The 24,152-nt window shown below is 40.7% G+C and overlaps 1 protein-coding gene across 1 annotated transcript; it reads left to right on the top strand.

Moving 5' to 3' along the window:
- The first annotated feature begins 663 nt into the window (after positions 1–663).
- MYLIP (myosin regulatory light chain interacting protein) lies at positions 664–24,152 on the top strand. The gene is made up of 7 exons (XM_083187882.1): positions 664–997; positions 7,610–7,800; positions 14,294–14,479; positions 17,448–17,645; positions 19,204–19,368; positions 20,068–20,482; positions 22,395–24,152. The coding sequence occupies exons 1-7, from the start codon at positions 770–772 to the stop codon at positions 22,482–22,484; spliced, it is 1,473 nt and encodes a 490-aa protein (XP_083044008.1). The 5' UTR covers positions 664–769; the 3' UTR covers positions 22,485–24,152.

The following is a 24,152-nucleotide window of genomic DNA, read 5'->3' as shown; positions in this document are numbered from 1 at the left end:
GTCCTGAATTTCTACACGCTTTGGTGCGGCGCCTCGCTACGCTCAGCACACTATTTTATTCTACCACCATGCCTAGTGAATGGTAGGGCATGAAATACCGCATGTCGGCTCAAAAGAAAAGGTGTAAAAACCCAATGTCGACCTTTTGACTGTTGACCTTCCCCAGGTCTACCTAATGACCTGTTGACCTAACCCATATCAACCTTCCTGCATGTCAACCTTAATGCATGCCGACGTAGCGGTGTTAACCTAATGCTTGTAGAGCTAGTAACCGTATCCCAGTATATTAGAAAAGTCGGAAATCATAAATGCATTGAAAAAGCCGGAAACCATGTAAAAGTTTATTAGAAAAGCCTCTTATGCATGGCCACAGCCAACTCCCCACAGCTGCTGCAAACTTGCACAGTAGTGTTCGGCTTCTCAGGGGAATAAGGATAGGGTCGCTTCCACGTAACAATACATAGTACATTATAGTGTGCAGGCAGCAGCAGCAGGGGGTGATAGTACATGTCCCGTCTGTCAGCACTTCCTCATCGTGTGTGTGTGAGCACTGACTGGAGGAGGAAGAGAGGGCGTGGGAGGAGTTAGTCTGTGCTGCCCAGCTGCTAGCCAGCCAATGTGATAGTGTGGGCAGCGTATTACAGCGGAGGGCGGGCCTATGTGTCTCTCAGACAGGGACCCTAGTCTCGGACCCTCTCCATTCCCCAGAGCAGAGGCTGCCGCCGTCAGATCGTCGCTAGCAGCCGGCTGCTCTCCGGTCTTCCTCTACATGCAGATACCCACAGGGGGCACACGGCTGGCAGCGAGGGCGCGCCCGGGTCCTGGGGCTTCTACACAGGGGGACGACCTGAGCTCAAGCAGCTTCTGTACATTGCAGCCCGACCTGGGAGAGGGCTACCCCGGGGCTGCCATGCTGTGCTATGTGACGAGGCCGGATGCAGTGGTCATGGAGGTGGAGGTAGATGCCAAGGCTAATGGGGAGGACTGCCTCAACCAGGTAAGCGGCGCTGCTCCTGACCGACTGAGACCCGCGAACATGCTGGTAGTGCCCGCAATATGCATCTCTTTGAGTGCACTCTGTCTGCACAGGTGTCTATAGGATTTCTCAGAGCACTCTGCCAGCCAGACATCCGCTATCTGTACCTGGCAGTGCCCTCATGTCTGTGCCAGAATGTGTCGGGTAAGGGGGTGATGTGGGCTCTGCGCTGGATACCCTTTCCCAATACCCAGCACATATGTAACCCCTTTATTTCGCAGCCACTTATTGCGTGTCTATGTGGGCTCTAATGTCTCCTGCTGGCGTGTTAAAAAGAAGTTTACACTAATGTTCTTGCCATGGTTGATCAATTGTACGCAGCAGCTACATTTTGGTGTGTGTGTGTAATGAATCATTTGTTTTTGTAAAACGTCTTTCTGTGTACTGAAATAAAATAACAGTGGGATATATATATATATATATATATATATATGTGTTGTGTCTGAGAGAATAGATGCACATAAATTAATTTAATGTGTAAGGCAGTGAATTTCAACTTGCAGCACATCAAACAAGATTTAAAATAATCATCTGGTCCCCACAGGTAAAAACATACCAATTGCCCCCCATTTGAAAAACAAAATCACACTGGTCCCCACAGGTAACAGAAATAAAAAAAACATTGGCCCTTGCATGAAAAATACAAACCAGTGAATAACAGTTGAATGGGTGGTGGTGACTGTAAACTTGTGTGGACAACTCTAGATCTGGTGGCACACTTGAGAACCGCTCATGGTACACTAGTGTGCTAAGGCATAGTGGTTGAAAAATACTGGCATAAGGTGAGTAGTCTAGCAGGCAAGGCTTTTTTCCCCTCCTGGCTTCCTGTGTGTCTGTGATGTTAAACTCTGCTTTTGGTAATGGCTTTGAGATCTTCTACAACAATACAGACAAATCATTTAAAATAAAAACAATTCTGAGAGGACAAGAACCATGTAACCTGAAGTCCTGCTAATGTGGCCTGTCGTTGAGAAAGTACTTAAGCCGTTTAGTTGATAACAAACAAGCATACAACATTGTTGGCTTTTTGTTCTGTGCAAATATCTTGTTTTTATGGTAGGTTTGATCTTTTATATTTGCTTTAATTTACAGGGAATTTTTACAGCTGTAGAAAAGATTACAGAACACAATCTGACTGAAATACAGCTACCTTTTTTCCTGAAGTTTAGTAATAAGTTACCTGTTGAGACAGTAGCAGTTATTTATTTTAATTACATATTAACAGTTACTTATACAGCATACACTGGGATGGAACAAGTGTATAGATGGAATCAGCCTCATTCACGGCTGGCGCCCACCAGATTTTCCCCTCTGGTGGGCGATAGGGACTGGGACACGCGTGCGTCTCACGCGCATTCCAGTATCATGGCGGCTGGGCAGTGTCTCCCTGCCTGTCTACGCTTCAGGGAGACGGGGGGGGGGGGGGGGGGGGTCGGGTAGGTGGCGGGGACCTGGGGCAAGCTCTGTTGCCCAGGGGGGCGTGAACCGGCCGAACTCTTGCCAGCCCCTGCAAAGACTAGGCCGGCTCCATCTGTACCTGACACACAAACACAGGAGGAACATACAAACATCGTGTAGATATGGTCGTGGTTGGATTCAAAACTATGATCCCAGTGTAGTGAGGCAGTGTTACTAATCGCTGCATCAGCATTAGGGAAGCCAATCCTGGGACATTTTTTCAATCCCGGGATTCGGGATTGAAAAATGCGCAATCCCGGGATTCCCGGGATCCCGGGATTGGCTTTCCTAATAAAAAGACACCCTACCTGCCCCACATTTACCTTCATTTGAGGGTGCAGCAGGGTTGCCAGGAGCCCGGTTGTTGGGTGGGGGGGGACGGGTTGTCCATGGTGCGGGCTGGCGTGCTGGCATGCTGGCTGGCTTCGCGCTGGCTGGGCGGGTTCATAGCTGGCTGGGCGGGCGAGTGGGCTTGCTGGGCGGGTTCATAGCTGGCTGGGCGAGCGGACGGGTGGGCTTGCTGGCTGGGCGGGCGGCGCGGCATCACATTGCCGGGCACGACCTCTGCCTGCGCAGCGTGACCTCTGATCTCGTCACGCTGCGCAGTGCTGCCGGGAGAAGTCGGGCAGCGTCTGAGCACGCATGCGCAATCTAATCCCGGGATTGGAAACTCCAATCCCGGGATTGAAATCCCGGCGTTTTGGGGGCCAAATCCCGGGATCCCGCCGATCCCGGGATTGGCCACCCTAATCAGCATGTTGCTATTTATTTCTGCAGGACAGTTGTGTACTATTGTACACCTGCATATATCCTACTTTAATACACCTATATATGGATTACTATGTGAATGTAGCCCATTTTACTAAACCTTAAGGAAAATGTTTAACCATGAGCCATGAAGCGAAATAAACCCATTAATTTATAAGCTTTTAACACTCATAGGTGATTGGTTAATGCTTTTTTATTTTTCCTCTATTTTCTCTCTCACCATAAATAAACCCTATGGACCTTCATGATCTCCATATTTTACACAACAAAAAGGTGGATCCCCACAGCGCTAATTCACAGGATCTCTCTCAGAAATTTTCTTTAGTATTCGTCCTCTAACGTCCAGGGTACTCGGGACACCGGAAAAAAGAGAGAAATCTCTTAATTATCGTAGGTCTATGCTTCTAAAACAATGACTCAAAATGGCCACCACTCTGACTCACCTAGACTAGCTAGGAGAGGTTCACATCAAGGTATCTTTCAATGGGACATCAAAACTATGGCACATATGGTAATGAACTCATCTAGGGTCAAAGCCCTATGTACATCCAAAGGTTTCTTTAGGTAGATGGAAGAATACACCGGGATCAGAACTCGTTTCAAATAAAAAAGTTCATGATTTATTAGTAAAACAGGAGACTCCAAAAACAACCGTTCACAGCCACGTCATCAACCCTCACCCGGAATGGGGGCTGGTCAGAGGCAGGTAAATCCAAAGTGTGTTACAAGGATAGGTGTCCTGGAGTCCTGAGTAAAATATTCAGCAAACACCAACGCGTTTCGAACCTGAATGGTCCTTCCTCAGGGTGTGGTACCACACCCTGAGGAAGGACCATTCAGGTTCGAAACGCGTTGGTGTTTGCTGAATATTTTACTCAGGACTCCAGGACACCTATCCTTGTAACACACTTTGGATTTACCTGCCTCTGACCAGCCCCCATTCCGGGTGAGGGTTGATGACGTGGCTGTGAACGGTTGTTTTTGGAGTCTCCTGTTTTACTAATCATGAACTTTTTTATTTGAAACGAGTTCTGATCCCGGTGTATTCTTCCATCTACCTAAAGAAACCTTTGGATGTACATAGGGCTTTGACCCTAGATGAGTTCATTACCATATGTGCCATAGTTTTGATGTCCCATTGAAAGATACCTTGATGTGAACCTCTCCTAGCTAGTCTAGGTGAGTCAGAGTGGTGGCCATTTTGAGTCATTGTTTTAGAAGCATAGACCTACGATAATTAAGAGATTTCTCTCTTTTTTCGGGTGTCCCGAGTACCCTGGACGTTAGAGGACGAATACTAAAGAAAATTTCTGAGAGAGATCCTGTGAATTAGCGCTGTGGGGATCCACCTTTTTGTTGTGTACTATATGCTGTTTGGGTTTGGTAGCCCTATCTGGTGTGATTCTCTAGCTGCTTGTTCCTTGTGAGCGCGGGTGGTTATCCATATTTTTTTGTACCATTTCAGATCTCCATATTTTGTTTACTACTTTGTAGTCTAGACTCCTTTTTTTTAAAGTCTACACAAATCAACTTTGTGCAAATGTCTGACTTACAACTGGGAAAAAAGCAATTCCTTCAGTTTCATTGTACAGGTTAAGTATCCCTTATCCGTATATACAAAAAACAAAATATTTTGAAAACTGTGGTTTTTCAGAATATTTCAGGGTGGGGGGAGAGTTTGGTTCCCCCACCCCTTCTTTCATATGTCCCTGACATCCACAGCGGCCTTCAGGATCCTCTTCAGTGGCAGCGCGAGTGACATCACCGGCGCAATGCACCCCTGGGACTGCTGAAGAGAATCCTGAAGGATGCAGGGAGACCATCGGGGCAGCACTAGGGGACCCCACCCCAGGCATGTTAATAAAAAATAAAAAAAATCCTAAAACTGGAAAAATCGGGGTCCCGAGTATTCTGGATAAGGGATACTCGACCTGTATCATTCTTTACTACCCCCATCCCTATGAAGTCCACTCCACTAGTGACTTTAAGAAAATTATATCTCCTGGTAATATATTGTGCTTGGGAAAAGCATGTCTCTTTTGAAATACCTTTTTCTATTTGACTTTCAAATATTTGCTTTAATATAGAAATCATTAAACCCTATTGCGTGGAATTATTGATAATCCGTTGTAACCTCCTTTTATGGAGTAATTGAACACGATTCATTTAGCTGATAGCAGCCCTTTCGTTGTTGTTCCACCAGACCATAGCACAGCAACTGTTTTAACAAACTGCTGTCAGTGCAGTGCTCAGGTAAAATGCACTTTAAGCTGATGCAGTTGTCGCTTGTAGCGTGAAACGGACCCGCTACTTTAAGTTGATGATTTCCCTGTTGATTTTTGCATAATGCAACATGTATTCCAAGGCAAACAGCAGCTGTTCAGATTTTGAACTGGTTATCAGACTGTCGTTAAACTGAATGTTGGGTACATATTGGAGGTTATTGGCCTGTAATACTCTTTCAATTCATACCTTTCTATGTTCACAAACTACAGCAATACTTTATTTGATAAAGGGTTTATTTGTACACATGCTGAATGGTTCAGCATGTGCCAGATATATTGTTTAGGGCTTACTGATGTGATGCTCAGGTTTTGCTGTGGTGTAGTTGTATTTTTTTGTTGGCAGAGTATATAGCAGTGCTTGTGGTGTTAGACAACACATGTTTTTGGAAGCTTAACCAGGAATGTAGGTATAATAATAATGAGCACAGAGTTAACAGGTCCTGAAATGGTTAACTTGGAGGTATGCAGAATAGCAGATACAATAGATCAGCGATTCTCAAACTGTGGGTCCTGACCCCAAGGTGGGTCTGGACCTTCTCAGCATGGGGTCGCGACTCCATGTTGCTGACCATCACGCTGATGATTTTTCTAATCTCCGTCAGTGATTCAAGGAGTCTGATACATCTGTTATTTTAGAGACCTCCCATCATTCTGTGCCTCCTCAATGCCGCCATGCATGTGCTGTCTACTGACTACACATGTAATGTGATGACCTTCCACAATTACTTTCTGGGCTCCTGTAATTATTTTTATTGGCTGATGGGGTCCCAGAGCAAAATAGTTTGAGGACCCCTGCAATAGATAGATATATCTCATATAACAGGCAGGTGTATGGTGCAGGTACTCATAGTTTTCCTGCAGCTGAATAGAAATCTGGAGGGTAAATGGAGGTCTCTCTTTATAGTAGAAGTCTGTGAGTGCAGACTTGAAGCTTGAGTCTGAGTATATCAGCTGGGCTAGCGCTATGAGCTCTACACATGCAGGAGCTTTGGCGGTGATTGACAGTCCCGTGTCGTCGTCCCCCCCCACTGGTTAGAGGCCGTGGACTCAGGACGCGGTGTCGCTATAACGGTGCCATCCTGTCACATTTCAATGCATGCTCCCTTTCCTTACAGTGGTGCTGCACACTAAACAAGGCATGCTGTCACTCATGCTATCACTGAGGGACACTAGTGCTGCACACTAAACAAGGCATGCTGTCACTCATGCTTTCACTGAGGGACACTAGTGCTGCACACTAAACAAGGCATGCTGTCACTCATGCTATCACTGAGCGCACAGCGAGGGAAACTCCGGCTGAGGTAAAAGGCGCACTGACTAATACCCATTTTACACCGCCGAAAAATCTGGGTCAGCAGCAGGTCAGACCCAGATCAGTGGTGGCGTAAATAGGGTCAGCCTGTGCCCATTAACATGGGACCTCTACCCAGATCCTGACCTGGGTGGAACACGGCTAGGAGGCCAGTGTAAATGGTGCCAGCACGGGTTGAGGCAGTGATGCAAGTGGTCCGTGCACGGCATGCAGCACTGGGGAGGCAGCTGGGTCCCTGCGGCGGATGGGCAGTCAGTGGCGGGGTCCCTGAGGCAGATGGGAACTAGTAACGCTTCCCATTTGCCACAGGGACCCCACCGCTGACTGCCCATCTGCCGCAGGGGGGAGTTACCTCCACCTTATGGGGCTTTAAAGTGCTGCTTGGATTGACCATGGAACAACCGCAAATGTCAATGTATGGGTACTTCTATCTAAATCCCCATAATTAACCATTGAAGTCATTACATATGTACAGTACTATGAAACCTGCTATAAGCTGGATATAGAAACCTGTGAAACTTTGTGCAAAGGTTTGACTTTTTTTTTTAAAATCTTTATCAGTCTTCCCATTGCTCTTGCTGTAATCTACAGCCCCAATAACATGAACTGGGTTCACTGAGTTGTTGGCGCAAGAAATATAGCAGAGGCCTAGGTTTTGTGCTATGTTGTTGGGTATCTAGCAGTTCAAATCAGTATTTACCTTGCATTTTATTTTTGGCACATTAATTAAAAACAATTTCTGCTTTTTAGGTGTGCAAACGGCTTGGCATTATTGAAGTGGATTACTTTGGTTTACAGTTCAGTGGTAATAAAGGAGAGAATTTGTGGCTGAATCTGCGAAACCGAATATCTCAACAGATGGGAAGCTTGGCTCCGTTTAGAATGAAGTTAAGAGTCAAGTTCTTTGTGGAACCCCATCTTATTCTCCAGGAGCAGACTAGGTAAGACCTTAATGACTGGTTTAAGCAAGGTAGAAACTTTAATGTAAGTGAAATATACTGTGTGTAAAGGTTCCCATACACATTGCGATAAATAGCGTACAATGCAACACGTTATCGGGCATATCGGATCGCACGCTATGCTATCCGCAGGCAGTACAAAAAGTATGTGCAGCACATGCGATGCCTGGGTGAGCGCACATCGCATTGCACGCTGTTTATCGCAATGTGTATGGGCACCTTTAGGTAGTCGGTATTCTACAACTGTGACCACTTTTATTTGGTATAACATATCTCGCATTTTCTTTTTGACTATTTCTACTCCTCCCCCTTCCCGTCCCCCATACAGCTTTGCTGTTTACTTTGACAGATATCAGTGTATTTTAGCAGATGTCTAACAAATCCTTGTACATGTGGTATTCAGTGACCATAATGCTCAATGTGAAAACTGCACTTTCTGCTGTTAAAAATATTGGAAACCTTTTATTTTACTTAAGTTAGAAGTTAAGGAGAAGTCCTTTTTGCTTCTATTGCTTGAACAGAAGTAATTCTGCCCTGTAGTAACCTCATATGAGACTGTTATTATAGGTCATTGCAAACCACAAGTACAGCAGAACAGGAAACTCCCTCCCACTAAACTGCTCAGCTTTTTCTTTTCCAAGCTCCATGCGCCAGACAACTTTTTTTTTTTTTTTGGAATGTACATTTTTAAAACATTGTTTTTGAACCTTAGATTTCTCTTTGTGACAGCAGACAAACTTAATCTTTTTTTAAGAGTTATATACTTTTTACCATGACTTCAGTATTCATAGCTGTATTTTTGTTTTTTTTTGGTAATACATTCTTGGATTCATGACAATGTTGAATTATTAAATAAGTGAGTAGGAGTACGTTGGTAAACGGTTACAGGGGTTATGTTTCTAAAGTATTTTGTGCTGTATAATTATACTGTCATTTGGAGCGGTACCAACCGTCCTTTTTCGAACACATCCTGTAAATTATAAGGCAGGAGCGAGTCACCATTTTATCTCTCACCAACCTATTGATAAATGCCCCCCTTGGTATCTTGTTTTACATTTATATTCTCTTTTTTTTCTTTTTTTTTTTAAACACTATATTCTAATACTTTTTATATTGTACAGTAATTCATTATTTGTATTATGAAATACATTTATAAAGAGTGAACCCTGGCCACCGTAAAGTAACTGCATAAACTGCAAGAAACCTCACTATTTGCTGCTACTGGAAGAGAAAACCTAATAGCGTATGTACATTTAGAGCAGTCTCCGAAATGCAAATAATATATTATGTTAGAATTACACCCTTATAACCTTTTGTCTGTAAGTAGCTTTATTGTGCAGCACATGGCTAAATATTTATCGAGCTTTGTTACTTTTGCAAGTCTCTTGGGGAAGTCACATGCATTTTCAATATGTGATGACACGGTGTAACAGTGGGTCACTGACTCGGAGTAACCTCTCCTTAATAGCTGTAATGTAGAATATACTGGTAGATTACTGTAAAAGGAAACTGCCTGGGTTGGCCAGCCGTTCTTGTTTCTATGCAGAAAATAAAATGTTTCTTCTTACACAGTTGTGAACTTGTTTTCTGTTTAGAAGTAAAGATAACATGACATGTCTTTATATTTCATAAGAAAACAATTAAAATTTTTTATTTATTTTTGTATTAATTTTTTTTTTTTTAATTAAGCTTATAGCTTTTAATGTGGTGACATATTTGCCTACACATATATCAAATGCCTTTTTTAAAGCACACTCCCAGCCCCCAGGGAAGGTGGGGAAGTCTCCGCATCACTGCTGTAGATCCCGCTCCACCCCCCCTTTCCCGCTGTTTAAAATATTGAACTTCACGTGTCCAAAGGGAGGGGAAGAGTCTAAAAAGACTCAAATTGTATAATTTAGCCCCTCCCCCAATCAGGGGACCCGCAAATGAATGTGGCTGGCGTGGGGAGGGGCTTGGTGATGTCTGCCTCATCCTGCCCCCCTTTCACTCCTCTCAGGGCTACTCCCGGAGAGTAGTTCTATAAAGTAGGCAGGTATGCTTTAACGCACATGTAAGCTTCCCCATTGCAGTATAGGGCAATGGTGTTTAGTGTCGGACATGTTTTAATAGCTTAAGTTATGATTGTTTCAAAGGGATACGGTCATTGGGTCACCAGCAAATTGTTAAGACAGTCATTAGGTCGACATGGGTTAGGTCAGTGAGGGCTAACCCTGACACTCCAGCTGTTGTTGAACTACAGATCCCAGCATGCCCTGCTACAGTTTTACTACCATTTAAAAAGGTTTACATGGGCTGCATTGTGCTCACTGGTTGACTACCATCTTCTGCACATATTGTTTAGAGTGATGGGTCTGTGCCTGTATGTGTGTCATTGAATATTACAGCAGCTGATTGCTTATAGGAACTGCTCAGTGTTGACCTTCCCTCCTATAAAAGTAGGTTAAAGGTTACTACAGTGCAGACAATGAGATTGTAATTGGAGAGCACCAGGTGCACCGAGCCTTACTCCTCCTCCTCCCTCTATTTTGGCAGCTGTGTATATCTTTTTTTTTTTTTTAACAAGCTGCAGTTTCTTTTGTTTCACCATTCTCCATATATACAATAATTAAATGTGGAAAGACCTTTTAGAAGGCAGGGCCAGATTAAATTATCAAGTTGCTATTGTGAGAAGTGGAGGAAAACCATGGCCGGTGGGGGGTGGGGGGGGGGGGGGGGGGGGGGTGAAACAAATACATGAACTAGATTTTAATTTGGCCAATATAATATTTTACAGACTTAAATTGTATGTAAAAATGGATTGGGTAAAACCACCCCAAAGGTCTGGATTCTGGACCAAACCAGGATCCTGGAGAGGAGGGGGGTGCTGTAAATCTCTGTAAAAATCTGATCTTTTACTGCTAATTTTGCATAGTGTAAAGTGATTTTCATCATGTCCAGAGTTCTTTTTATATGTTTTCTGAACATTTTAATTTAAAGTGCTGCATGTTTGCCAACAATTTAGTTTTATAAAATGATTCAGTATGCCAGGAGACTCCTCATAATTGCCATATTTTTTTTTTTTAGATTAAAATCGCCTAGTGTGTACAGTATATGGGCCTTAAGAGGGGAGTGCTGGCCTCTTTCTTCTAGATATTTATGTATGTAGGTGTTTGTGTGTTGAATCACAACACAAGCTACCAAGTCTAAAATGTCGTCCCCACTTAATCTGTTCCTAACAATCTGGAGAAAGGCCTGTTATAATTTAGAGATGCCCTTTTTACAGAAAAAGTCAAATCCTTCCTTTTAAAACATTTTAGAAAATAAATGTATTCTGAACGGAGAATTGTGCAGTGGTTTTTGTGTTGGGGTTGTGGTTTTTTTATTTTATTTTTTCATTGTGTGTGTGTGTGTTTGTTTTAAACGTAGCATTCCAGAAGTATGCTGGCAAATAGCCTTGACACTGTACTAAAAATAAAAATACCTATATCAAAAGCTTAAATGTTCTGCTAAATCTCTCTTCAGCAACATGAGAACTTTTAACCTATCAATGTTTGGTGTGTGTGTGTGTCTTAGAATGACAGAATTCCCACTAACATGTTTGAACACATTAGATCGCATGACTGGGCATTATTTTCCAAGGACTACACACTAATAGGGAAATTTTACTAAAAAACCCATTCAATCCTATTTTCTTTCGACCAATTTCCGAGCGACAGGCTCGGACGAATTTGCCTGTATGACTGAATCGACACTGAATATTTACGACCAGCAAATTTAGCCATGAATTTAGCTCAATATGATTCTATGTGTAAAAAGTACAGAGAAAAAAAAGCCGTGGGATCCCCCTTCCTGAGCATAACCAGCCCATACAGGGGAAAAATTGAGTGTGGTTCCCCTGTATTTCCAAAATCTGTGTTGGGCTCTTGGACCGGTTTTGGTTCCAAAATCACATGGGCCAAAGACTAATAGTTCCCCATATTTTGAAAATTGTGGTATTGCACAATTTTGAGCAAACAATTTATTCCATTTTGGAATAAGGCTTTAAGATGTGAAAAAAGTGGTGCGCTGTGAATACTTTCCAGTTGCACTGTCATATGTACAGGATAAGTTTATATATTTTTTTTTAAAAATTGTATCCTGGTAGGTACAATCAAAAATTACACGACTGCCAAATGAAATAGCATGTTATTATGCCTTTTAACTAAACCAGTGGTGTCAAGCTCATGGCCCTCCAGCTGTTGTGGAACAACACGTCCCAGCATTCCCTGCCATAGATTTTATATAATGGATTGCTAAAACTGTTGCAGGGCATGCTGGGACGTGTAGTTCCACAACAGCTGTAGGGCCATGAGTTTGACCCCACTGAACTAATCCTATTGACATTTGTAATTCTGAATTAAATATGCTACATACAGTTTTGTTCATGTTGTTCTACAGACCATTATAGTAGAAAGTAGTTCGTTAAGAATTCCCAGCTTTTATGGACAATGTTAGAAATGTAACTGGATGTCGTGTAGGCCTGCACGACACCTCTGTTATGATGTGTATATTTCTGTGAGCACACTACACATATTTCGCACAGACTTTGAATTATTTTCATTGGAATGAAAATCCAGTCTTAAAACCAAAATATTTTCATTATCTATGAATGACCTTTATTGATTAAGTTTCTTTATATAGCACAAACCTATTCCGCAGTGCTTTACAAAGAATATTTGAACATTCACATCAGTCCCTGCCCCAGTGCAGCTTACAATCTATATTCCCTACCACATGTACATGCGCCCACACAGACATTCTAGGGTTAATTTTGTTAGCAGCCAAATAGCCTACCAGTATATATTTTTTGGAAATGTGGGAGGAAACTATATGTATGTAACACACATACATACATACATACATACATACATACATACATACATACACACACACACACACACACACACACACACACACACACACGCCTGCCTGCCTGCAGAAGTTATCTACTTTTGTGTGTGTGTATATATGTACACACCTGTAAATAGGCTGCTTTTATTTTTCTAGATGATTGCGCCCATGCTTGTTACAAACTGACTCCTGTGCAGTCCTACGTGAATGTGTATTCATTTCATAATGTATACATTAACATATTTTATATATAATATTCACCAACTAATACTGTGGTAAACAACATACACAAACCCCACGCATATACTGTAGTTCCCTGGTTATATGTGCAATTGCTGTACAGCCATGTATTATGCTTCCACTCAGTCTCCTGTGCAGTATGTGCTTTTCTTTAGCTCCAGAAGGCTAAAATAGAGGCTTTATCTATTTTAGCCTTTTGCTATGAAGTGTTCCATAAGGCTTTTGTGGTGTATGGCTGTATTTTTGGCTTGTATGCTTAATTATGTGCTCATTTTGCAATTGTGTTGGGTTACAAAAGTGTGGTGATCCATCCTTGGCAAAACACACGTTGTTTCTCTGTGAAATCCCCTTGGTTATGTTTCTGCACTAAATATTTATAGAATGTCATAACCGGACGTCTGTGTGACTATTCACTCCAAGTTTCCAGGAGCAGGACACGTTTGTTTTTTCTCATAATAGTGTGAGGTACACAAATGATCTATTCCCTTTTGTGCTTCCGTATTCGTGATTGGGAACATTGTGTACTCCTTTTTATAAATGTTGCAGGGTTTTGTGTGTGTGTGTGTGTGTGTATGTCTCACAATTCATTTCTAGCTTCATATAGGAGGATAAAAATGGGTTTGTAGCAAGCTAAACCAATAGGTCAGCCTCAAACATCTACTGTATGTCACTAACGCATTGGTGTTTCTAGTAGAGTTTACTGCTTACGAGAAACTCCTAACCAGGGAGGCACCAACTGGTTCTGATGAGGGTTTGGGTATGGGATACTGGCAGGATACCAACCCCGTCATTACAAAAACAAGTAAATAAACCAGGACTGGCCAAACCAGTTGTCTTATACATCTACCTATAGTTTAGGTTTTCCAGACCACCTAGCTGGTGCACCGGTGTACTGTCACATTTTAAAAACATGGTGCATTCATTCCAGACACATTGTACAGATCTGCCAGTGGGCTGGAAAGCATGAACTGTTAGTAGAAATCAAGGACCAGTTTGTCCACCCCTAAAGTGAACTAAACCTCATCCTAACCTTTCCTAGCATGCTTGTGTTCAGGATTCCAGTGCTGTCATTCTCACAGGCTTTGGGATTTCCCCTCCATCAGGATGCCAGCGTCCTCCCCCAATGGTTCCTTTTGTCTGATGTCAAGAGTCTGCCTGCTGTTCTTGACTCATTGTAGAGTGTTTCGATATACCCACCACCACCTAAAACCAGTTATTTTTTGTTGGCAAAGTGTAATGTTGTGCTTTATAGATCAAATGTAGGGTGGATGTTTAGTGATTGGTCATGTGCACATTTAAAAAAAAATATTTATTTCCCTCTTATTTTAATAACTGTATATTTTTTTTCCTCCCTTTTTGTTAGGCATGTGTTTTTCCTGCACATAAAGGAAGACCTACTAGCTGGCCGTCTGCCGTGTTCTTCAGAGCAGGCGGTGGAGCTGAGTGCCCTGCTGGCCCAAATGGAGTATGGCGATTATAATCAGAACACTGCCCAATATAGCTACCAGAATTTCTGCACAAGGGAACTTGGAACGTCCACATTGGAAAGGTAGATTGGCTTTATGTATTTGCTACCCCTTAAGGCACAGAAGCAGTGATTAACTACACATGTTAAAGTGAGGACAAAGCACACAATTTGGTCGTCTATACAATTCCAAGCATCTCTGCAGCATTGTCCATTATGGACTGGATTCAGACTTGTATGCTATTGCTGATGCCACAGTGTTTTGTAGTTCTGGATGTGTGACAAATATGTTATTGGAACAGCTGCCAGAACTTGTGTTAAGGCTCCCACTGGTCTGCAACAGAACACACCTGCAGCATTGGGTGCAGATCACGCATGCACCAACTACTGGAGTGAGTCTATGGCCACTCAGAATGGCTGATGTAATGAAGATGCCGGCGCCATTTTATATGCGTGTGGGATCACTGACCCATCCTGAGACACGTCTGAAAATATTCACAAACTGCATTTCAGCCACCACGCCCCATAACTTCCCACATACGGTCCATGACTGTATATTACTGAATAATCTTCATTGTGAGCACCATAACTAAGGTACTTGGGAACAGGTGCATTGCGACCATACGGCCTGCACAGCCTGACGATAATCTCCCTACTGTGCAAATTTTGGCATAGCATATATCTATGAATCAGGCCCTATGTATTTAATAGTTTCCACAGAACTGTTTGACTTATGGCATTTACATTTATGAATGCTACTGATAGTAATGATATGGAAGCAGATCGAAGGCTTGCCTGAACGTGGATTGGTAAATTTGCAGCTACCTGCATCAATGCCTGCACAAATCCTTATTGTATGAGGTCTGCAATTCTTGGGGTTCAATACATTATGTAATGATTGTATGTCTGTGACTATTGTAAATATAAATTAGTGGTCTTAAGCTGTGGACACGTGGTTAGATTTTATCTAGTCCAAATGCATTCGATCCCGATTTTGATTCTGATAGAAACATAGACTATGCAGGCAAAACCATATTGTACAAATCTGTACTACACTATATAGTCAAAATGGAATGTGTTTTGCTATCTGTGCAATTTGATCCCAATCAAATGTGAACTGCACAATGTAGAACTGGAGTTAAGGTGTGGATACAGTTTCAGCTTTTCCTTTGCTGAAAGCCATCTCCTATCTCTCCTTACATCAAAGATTAACAGCTCATTACAAATTGTAAGGTCCTAGTGGTCATTGTAGTCTACTACATCTGGATAAAATGACCATTTAACTTTTGGAACTAAAATTTGAGCTCCTCATAGGAGCGAGACCTGTGAGTGTTTTGGGCAACATTGGCCGTTATCTGCAATACCGTTAAAGGAAGCATGAGTAGGACACCCCAGTGATTTATTTTTTTTTTTTTTAACTAGTTTCTATGTATGCCATATACAGGGATATTCTATTCCTATGCTCTGCCTACTTTGTATTTGCATTTCAGAAAATGTTCCATGTCTGAAGGACCTTTGACCCTGTGGTGTAATATGCATGGTCTCCAGCAGCCGTTCTGTGCTGTACCTCTTCTCCATTCATTCTCGCCTGCCCTTCTCCTATATGAGCTGCTTGTTCCCCCACCGTTGCATTTTTAACTTGCATACCATATTGTTAGGTTGGTGGGTCGGTGTGATGAGGAAAAACATTTGAATCCACTTACATCTACCAATATTACAAAGGGACTTCAATATTCCAAATCCTGTCATCGAATTTTCCTTTTTTAACATGTACATTTACAAATGTCAGTCTATTAATATCAGTTACTCATACCTCATTAGAATAATTTTACTATTTTTTTTTTTAAGTTGCCTTACAATAAAAAGCAATGCAGTAAATAATCTCTGTGGGTGTTTCATTCATGCTTCCAAAGGACATTCATTATAATGTTCTTTAGTCTCTGCAGCAAGATCATACGGTATTTAGTAATTCTGTTACTTCGGGCTGTAATAATTATGTTGTGATTGAATTATAAACCTGACGTGTATCTAATCTTGGAAGGTGTAGGCAGGGAGTTAAATTTAGACAATTTGTTCTGTCCTAGTTCTAATTACATAACTTACATCCGCTTTAAGACATTGCCACGCAGAATGTTTTTGTTTAGGAAATATATTGTCCTGTACAAATAGCCTCTCTCAACACAGGCGTGGAGAGCCAGAGAGGACCATGTGTACAGTAGGCTGTTAATAGTATTTTATGATGTAATACTATGGCTTTGACTCCTCCTTAGGCCACACACTCTGAGAAACTTGAAATCTCATTCCACACAACACACCCCACATATTCATTTCCCTTATGTCCTCTTATTGTATACTGAATATGTAATATGTCACTAAGTGCTATATTTTGTATTGGGGGCTGCTGTTTGACTGCTTTGATCATTTTAAAGCGGCAACAGAAATAAATGCTAGATTTAGCTGTCTTGCTAAAATCATGTAATTTTTGCAAGACAAAACCTGAGATTTTGCAATTAAAATCTGAATTCTAAACCTCTGGAATACCTGAACCTGGACTCTTTGGTGTGGATTCGCAATATTTGTGTGGGTTTGGATTTCTAAAGATCCAAATTGCACATATTTACTACTATGGGCTGTATTAGCTGCTTAGTGTGAATTGTACACTATGGTTTACCCCTTGCTGGTAACCATTCAAACAGATTATGACTTTAATACGGTTTCAAAAATAAAGAAATGAATGTGCGTATGGAATATAAGTAGTGTCTGCATTTCTAGTTTATCTGCTTAGCAAAATCTCTCATTAAAGTAATAAGATTATCCTATAGCAATACTTGCATGCTGTGCACCATAAGAAGATTAATAGGAAATGTGCAATACATTTTGCTTTTATATAGCTAGGCCTGCATACAGATTGGTCCTCCTTACCGTTTACATTATCAGCCAGCTTCAACATGGTTACATGTGTTATGTTACCCGGTTAACAACATTATTTTTTGTATTTACACTTCTTGCATGTTTGTGAATACTAAATGGTCTCCTTTTTATCTCATTGCAGTATTATTGAAAAGCATAAAAACTTGGAAGGGCTCAGCCAGGCCTCTGGGGAATACCAGGTTCTTCAGATTGTATCCACGCAAGAGAACTATGGGGTAGAGTGGCATTCTGTGAGAGATGCAGAAGGACAAAAGCTTGTAATAGGCATAGGCCCTGAAGGAGTGTCTATCTGCAGAGAAGACTTCAGCCAAATTAATAGGTAGATATTCTGCAATGTGCTTGCAAGAACACTGTATTATTGTCCTTAACTTTCACGTGGTGTTTGTATGTTGTGTGTGTATAGTAAATTCTTCCTGTTGTGGTTTGAGGACAAAACAGTCCAGTTATTGAAGCCTTAAATCTGTGTTGCCAGATATGTTTATACATACTGAGAAAAGAGTACAGTTCTTAAATGTGTTTTTTGTTTTTTATTTATTTTAAGTTTATATTTATATGGTGCCAGAAAACCATGGGATTTGGTGCCAATTAGAGATGCCATCTGCAGATTTGTAAAATATGAAATTTAATGAGTAGTAAATGATACACATGTACACATGCATCGATTTTTGCTTTAGATTTGATGTTCGATTCCATTTTCCATTAGATTTGGCATTAAATCTTTCCATTCAATATGGCATTAGATCTGTACTTTTACATTCATTCTCTATTTCAGTGTACACATTCTATTGACTAGATTGTATTTGATATAGTCTTGCCTGCACAGTCTATTTTTCTAATCGATTTAGACAAAATGGGAACGTGCATCGAATGCATCTAAAAAAGTTCGCATTCAATTCGATGTTGCTTCTAGAAGCAAAATCGAATAAAAAATGTTTCAGTTATCAAAATCAAAGCGTGTGTACACCCCATTAGAGTAAAGCTGGGCATTCAGTTTACAATTTTATATATCAAACCATCTTTCAATCCAAATGGCTGGAATAAACATCTGGTAATGTATAGGAGCAAATGACACTTGACTGTTCACAAGCACTGAAAAAATGGACAAAATGGTCGTTCAGACAAATTGGTTGAATGTCATTTGCTACCATTCATTACCAGATTTTCATTCCAACCTGCAAGATTGGGCAAGAAAAGAAATTATAGCTCCAACTGGCGCCCCAGGTGAAAAAACAGAGTGTGATTAGCACTATTATGAAGGGGTGGTGAATACCAGTATAAATAGAAAATTATACTTCCATTCTCATATGCGTAGTTCCATCATGTTGTAACACCAATGATGTAGTCTCAGCTGATGATGCTCCCAGATATGCAAAAAGAAGGCTTATAATAGTGAAGCCAGTTTTTAATACAGATAGAACAATAGACAAAATATATACAAAATGAATCTGGTTAACAAGCTGCAAAAGGGCCAATTACCAGTAGATGTATCAGAACTGGTTGTTAAGCAGTTCACACGTTTTTGTATCAAGTCACCAAACCGATTCCCGGGCATCAGGTCTGTGACCACTGCAACAAAGTAAAGGTCCTTCTGTCCCCCTTGCCTGGATGAATATGCCACAAAAGCTCCGCCTAAGATTGGGTAGATTGTATGCCATATAATTGTATAGTGTATATCCAGCGTTGGTGACAAATGACAGGAGTTTAAAGAGGAGAGGTGCTACTGGATGTGTCCCTGAAGCCATGTCTGGGGAAACCCAGGGATATGTTGCACAGAACTTATGTAGCTGAGTTCTTGTTGTTAAAACATGCTGCTATCTCATAAAGTGATGTGTACATTTCTGCTAAATTGTGGGTGTATTTTTTTTTTTTTTTCTTAGGATTACCTATCCTATTATACAAATGGCAACTCAATCAGGGAAGAATGTGTACTTGACGATAACAAAGGAGTCTGGAAATAGTTTGGTCCTTCTCTTTAAAGTGATCAGCACCAGAGCAGCCAGCGGACTGTACAGGGCGATAACTGAAACGCATGCTTTCTACAGGTTAGTGTGCCCCACAAGCCAAAACTCGTGTACACACACACACACACACACACACACACACACACACACACACACACAGTTCTATGCATTTTAACAACTGTTAATGTAACTACAATTGTAGACCTCTACCAAAAAAAACCATCATTTTATATAACCTTATTCATGTGCAAAGTAACAATGATGCAGCTGCATTAGTAATGATCCCCCGGCCCCCTCTTGAGCTTGGTTTTTGGGGATGGACGTGCAAGCAGGTCCAATCTCTGATCCGAAGCGCAGGGGACTGTGCATCCGGTCAGATGTCAAAAGCCTGTGATTTTGCTGCTTGTAACCCGATTCCTCGACTCGATCTGACAGCATCAAGTGAAGTTTGGCCAAATCGGACAAGTGTATAGCCAGTTTAACAAATTAAAAAAAAAAAAACATAAGGCATTTTTTAGTAGGTAGTAAAGCAAACCAAAGGAGCAACTTTGTGCCTAGACACTCCATGCTGCAACCCAAAGGGTGCAATATACTAGCTGGTTTAATAAGCAACCCACTAGGCTGCACCCCTCCCAAATATAGATCTATTGATGTAAATCTGCCCCGCCTGTTCTTTTTTTTGCGTTATCTGTGAATTTTCTCCTTAGTCTACAGTTAGCGGACTGTGTTGTATTATATACTTTATGCCTTACTTCCTTTTCTTGTGTCTTTTTACTTAAGATGTGATACAGTTACCAGCGCTGTTATGATGCAGTACAGCAGAGACCTCAAAGGACACCTAGCATCACTATTCCTGAACGATGACATTAATGTTGGTAAAAAGTATGTGTTTGATATCCGAAGGACATCAAAGGAGGCTTATGACCATGCAAGGAGATCCTTGTATAATGCTGGCATTATGGATCTGAGGAATGACCACAGTGGGCAGAGCTCTCCTCTTAAGACGTCTGAAAGTACACTGAACTGTAGCAGCTGTGAGAGCCTGGGCTGCCAGCAGACAAGGGCCCTGCAGGAGCGGCTGAGGAAACTGGAAGAAGCAATGCTCTGCATGTTGTGCTGTAACAAAGAAATCAATTCTGCTTTCTGCCCATGTGGGCATATGGTGTGCTGTGAGGGATGTGCCACCCAATTACAGGTAATTTACTACCTTTTTTAAGGCGTATTGGGTTTTGTTATAGCCAAGTTTGTAATTTCAAACCGTTTCATGCTGTAAAGTTGTTGTATAGAAAGTTCAAATCTATTTTAAGGGAAATGGTTGAATCTAAAGTTCCTGAATAATCTCACAGGTTTAATGCAAGGAGCAGATTAATAATTAACTTTGAAGTACAACCAGAAAATCCTGTTCTCCAGTTCGTCTGCATACTTACATCATTTTGGAAAGGTGGAAGTACTGTATATTGGCAATACTGTAGATATTTGCTCACCTCCATGTACTGCTAGAAGAGCCAGGGCAGTTTGTCCCTTTTTTTAAATATTTTTATTTTTTAAGCCATTTTAAAAAAATGTAAAAAAAACGATCAACCATTAAACTTGCATGTTTAGTATTTATATCCCTTTAGTGTAAGGGTTATTCTTGAAAGATTATTCCTATTGGTAGGCTTCTTAACTTGAGGGTGGGAATCTTCCTTTTACATAAGCATTTGGTAGTAGTCCTGATTCATCACATGTATGTTTTTTTGGTACTTGTTTCCTAGCACGGCACCCATCGCATCGCATACGATGGTATGCGATGTTAGCGGATGTTATACAATTTTAAATTGTATAAGCACCCTAATGGGTGTTTTCAATGTTAAATGTGCCCCCTATAAGATAAAAAATTGTATAAGCACCGTAATAGGTGGTTACAATGTTAGAAGCACCCCCACACCACCCGAACTATCAATGCCAACCCGAAGCCTGGCGAGCGGTGGTGGTACGCGTCCTCCGACCTTTTCATACCCCCACTATCCATGTCAGTGTGGAGTTGTTTTATATAGTGTGGCGAGCCACCGAGCCCAAAGCGTGATGAGGGGACTTGGAATACATGTGAAGTAATGTGCGGGGCTCGTCACGCTTCGGACTCGCTGCGCTCGCCACACTATATAAATGCAACTCCACGCCGACATGGATAGTGGGGGTATGAAAAGGTCGGAGGACGCGTACTGCTACGCTTCCGGTTAACGTCAATACTGGGGGTGGCGTGGGGGTGCATTTAACATTTTAAGCACCCATTAGGGTGCTTATACAATTAAAAATCGTATAGGGGCTTATACAATTTAAAATTGCATGCCATATGCACGCATGCGATGCAATGAGATGCCATACAACTTAATATCGTGGGCGCCGTGCTAGAAAACCAGTACTGTTCTTTTTAATACATATTACACATTTTAAAGGTAAATTTACCAAGATGGGAGTTCTATTGAAGATGGGATGTTGCCCATAGAAACCAATCAATCAGATTCTACTTCTTTATAATAGATAATAAATAGAATCTGATTGGTTTGGGCAATATCCCCTCTGCAATAGAACTCCAATCTTTGTAAATGTACCCCCTTAGTTCTGACCATTTTTCATGGTTTTGCTGTAAAGGTTTTCTATTTGTGGACCTAGAAAGGGACTTTCTGTTTGTATAGTGCAGTTTGGGCGGACAGGGCTTGTGGTTTTTGTCTGGTTTTGGGAGGTTTATTTAAAAAGAATGCATTCTGTACTTTCAATAAACAATGTATGTATACAACATAATTGTACACCACTATGTTGAAGTGGCTGGAATATTGTCCTAAAATGCAATATATTGTTAAAAGTAATACCGATTTTCAAATCTTTCACGGTCTATTGATATGCTATTTTGTATTCGGAGAACATCACTTGACTCATAAACTAGACTGTATGTATTCACAATCAATGAACTGATGAGCAACGCTGCAAATTCATGTTCAAACACATGAAAGAATTTGTAGTAGTAGTATGCTTCTGCAGAATGTGCTGTTGCCCCTAGGCTGTACTTCAGGAAGATACGTGCAGGCCAAGTGCGTGCTACTAATAACATTCTCTCTCTTCATTCACAGTCTTGTCCAGTATGCAGGACTTTGGTGGATCACATTCAGCACGTTTATTTACCAACACATACAAACTTGCTTAACCTGACTGTCATTTGAGAGGATGGGGGAAAAAGAAGGACGCCTAAGACACTTTATATAAAACTGTTCCTGTGTGTGTTGCCACAGACTACATTACAAAGTGCTACAACCATTGAATTTGCTACAACTAAAGAGTATTGAAGAGGATAAAACGCATCTGTCTGCAAGAATATAAAAAATAAGATGTATTTCACTTCAGTTTGCCTTGTAAAGTTTTGTTCATTGAAACAGGATGAGAGAAACTATATATATTTTTTTTCAAGCTAATTATGGCACAGATCTGTTTTAGTTGTATTTAGTCTCGAGTACTGTAGCTTTGTTTTGACATATAACCTGTTTTTGTTTTTAAATGGGTTTTACTTTTTCGGGCACTTGGACACAGGAGGCAGACATTGTTATGGCCTGATTATGTTCTAGCAGCCTATCAAATGACTAGAAACTAGTGCAATGTACGGTTAATACCTGGGTGACCGGTAAAGTGTATATATGTGCAAATATTTCTGGCACTGTAAGTATTTTATATTGTAATAGGGTAGCCAGTTTTATTTCTATGTACACAATCTTTTTTTTTTTTTAATTCATTTTTTTATTTTTTTCTCCTCCATAAAGTTGGTTCTGAGTTTTTAGGAGGAAATTAATAAGCCAAAATGGGTTGCAAACATTTGAGTGGCTCATGTTTAAATGCAATCTAACAACACTTCCGTTCTTAGTTTAAAGAAAACGTGTTTTAAAGGATGTTTGTTTGATTTTTATTTTTATTTTTTAATTGCTTTAATTCTGTATTTGTTTGTTAAATTCTTATCATGGTATCTCCTCAAAACAGTATTAGAAGCTTCTATAGCTGTAGTTTGACATTAAATCTTAGTTTTGGTTTTAGATTTATTTATTTTTTTAATTTCTTTTAAAAAGGGAAAAAAAAGGAGATTTACCATTAAAGTGCAGCATAGGTCAAAGGATGGAATGTTGGTTTCTGATATACTGTAATACTCTACAGGTTTGACATTAGCCACGCTTCTGCTAAAACCATTGTGGTGTTCAGTGTTTGTCCTCCAATCCTTTTGTATTGTTACAGACTTCATATGTTTATACACCAATGCTACATTTTTTTGTGTTTTCTTTGTGTATTTTATTAGTCTAAACCATATTTGCCATAATCGTCCTGTTTTTTTGTTTTTTTGATCTTTGGGCATTATGGTCCTGCAAGAAGTTCACTATGTGTGTCTGGTATTGTCTTCATTGAGTTCTCTTTTGTAAATTGTAAAATACTACTTTCTAATGAGCCAGATTCTTGCCGCAGTGTGTTGGACATAGTTTTACTCCGATACAATTTACTGTATTTGGCCATAATGGTGCAATACCCGGCAAATCAAAAGCTGGGAAATTTTACACTGTCACTTTATGGAAAGTTGTTTATATACCTTTCTTATTGCCTTAATGTAGCAGTAATCTGTTCTTTATGCATTTTTGTTTCTTTGCACAGACATTTTGTCAAAAATTAATTAGAAAATGGATCTACTTTTGTATGGCACATTGATGTATAGCCTCAGATTCCAAGAGGTATTTATTTTTTCACTATGTAAAATATGGATTTTGTTTCCACATTCAACAATGGAGTCTTATCCTGTATAGTGTGGTAGACATTATCTTTTTTTTTAATATATATATTTAGTTAAATAAAAGATTTCT

Source organism: Crinia signifera, chromosome 5 (genome assembly GCF_055691185.1).
Source record: "Crinia signifera chromosome 5, ASM5569118v1, whole genome shotgun sequence".
NCBI lineage: Eukaryota > Metazoa > Chordata > Amphibia > Anura > Myobatrachidae > Crinia > Crinia signifera.
This window is presented reverse-complemented; position numbering and strand designations above follow the sequence as displayed.

Excerpts from the sequence above, each read along its gene's own strand:
- MYLIP (XM_083187882.1), top strand. The coding sequence starts at position 770 with ATGCAGATACCCACAGGGGGCACACGGCTGGCAGCGAGGGCGCGCCCG. Across the intron at positions 14,480-17,447 it reads GGAACGTCCACATTGGAAAG|TATTATTGAAAAGCATAAAA; the intron begins GTAGATTGGCTT and ends ATCTCATTGCAG. Across the intron at positions 19,369-20,067 it reads GAAACGCATGCTTTCTACAG|ATGTGATACAGTTACCAGCG; the intron begins GTTAGTGTGCCC and ends TTTTTACTTAAG.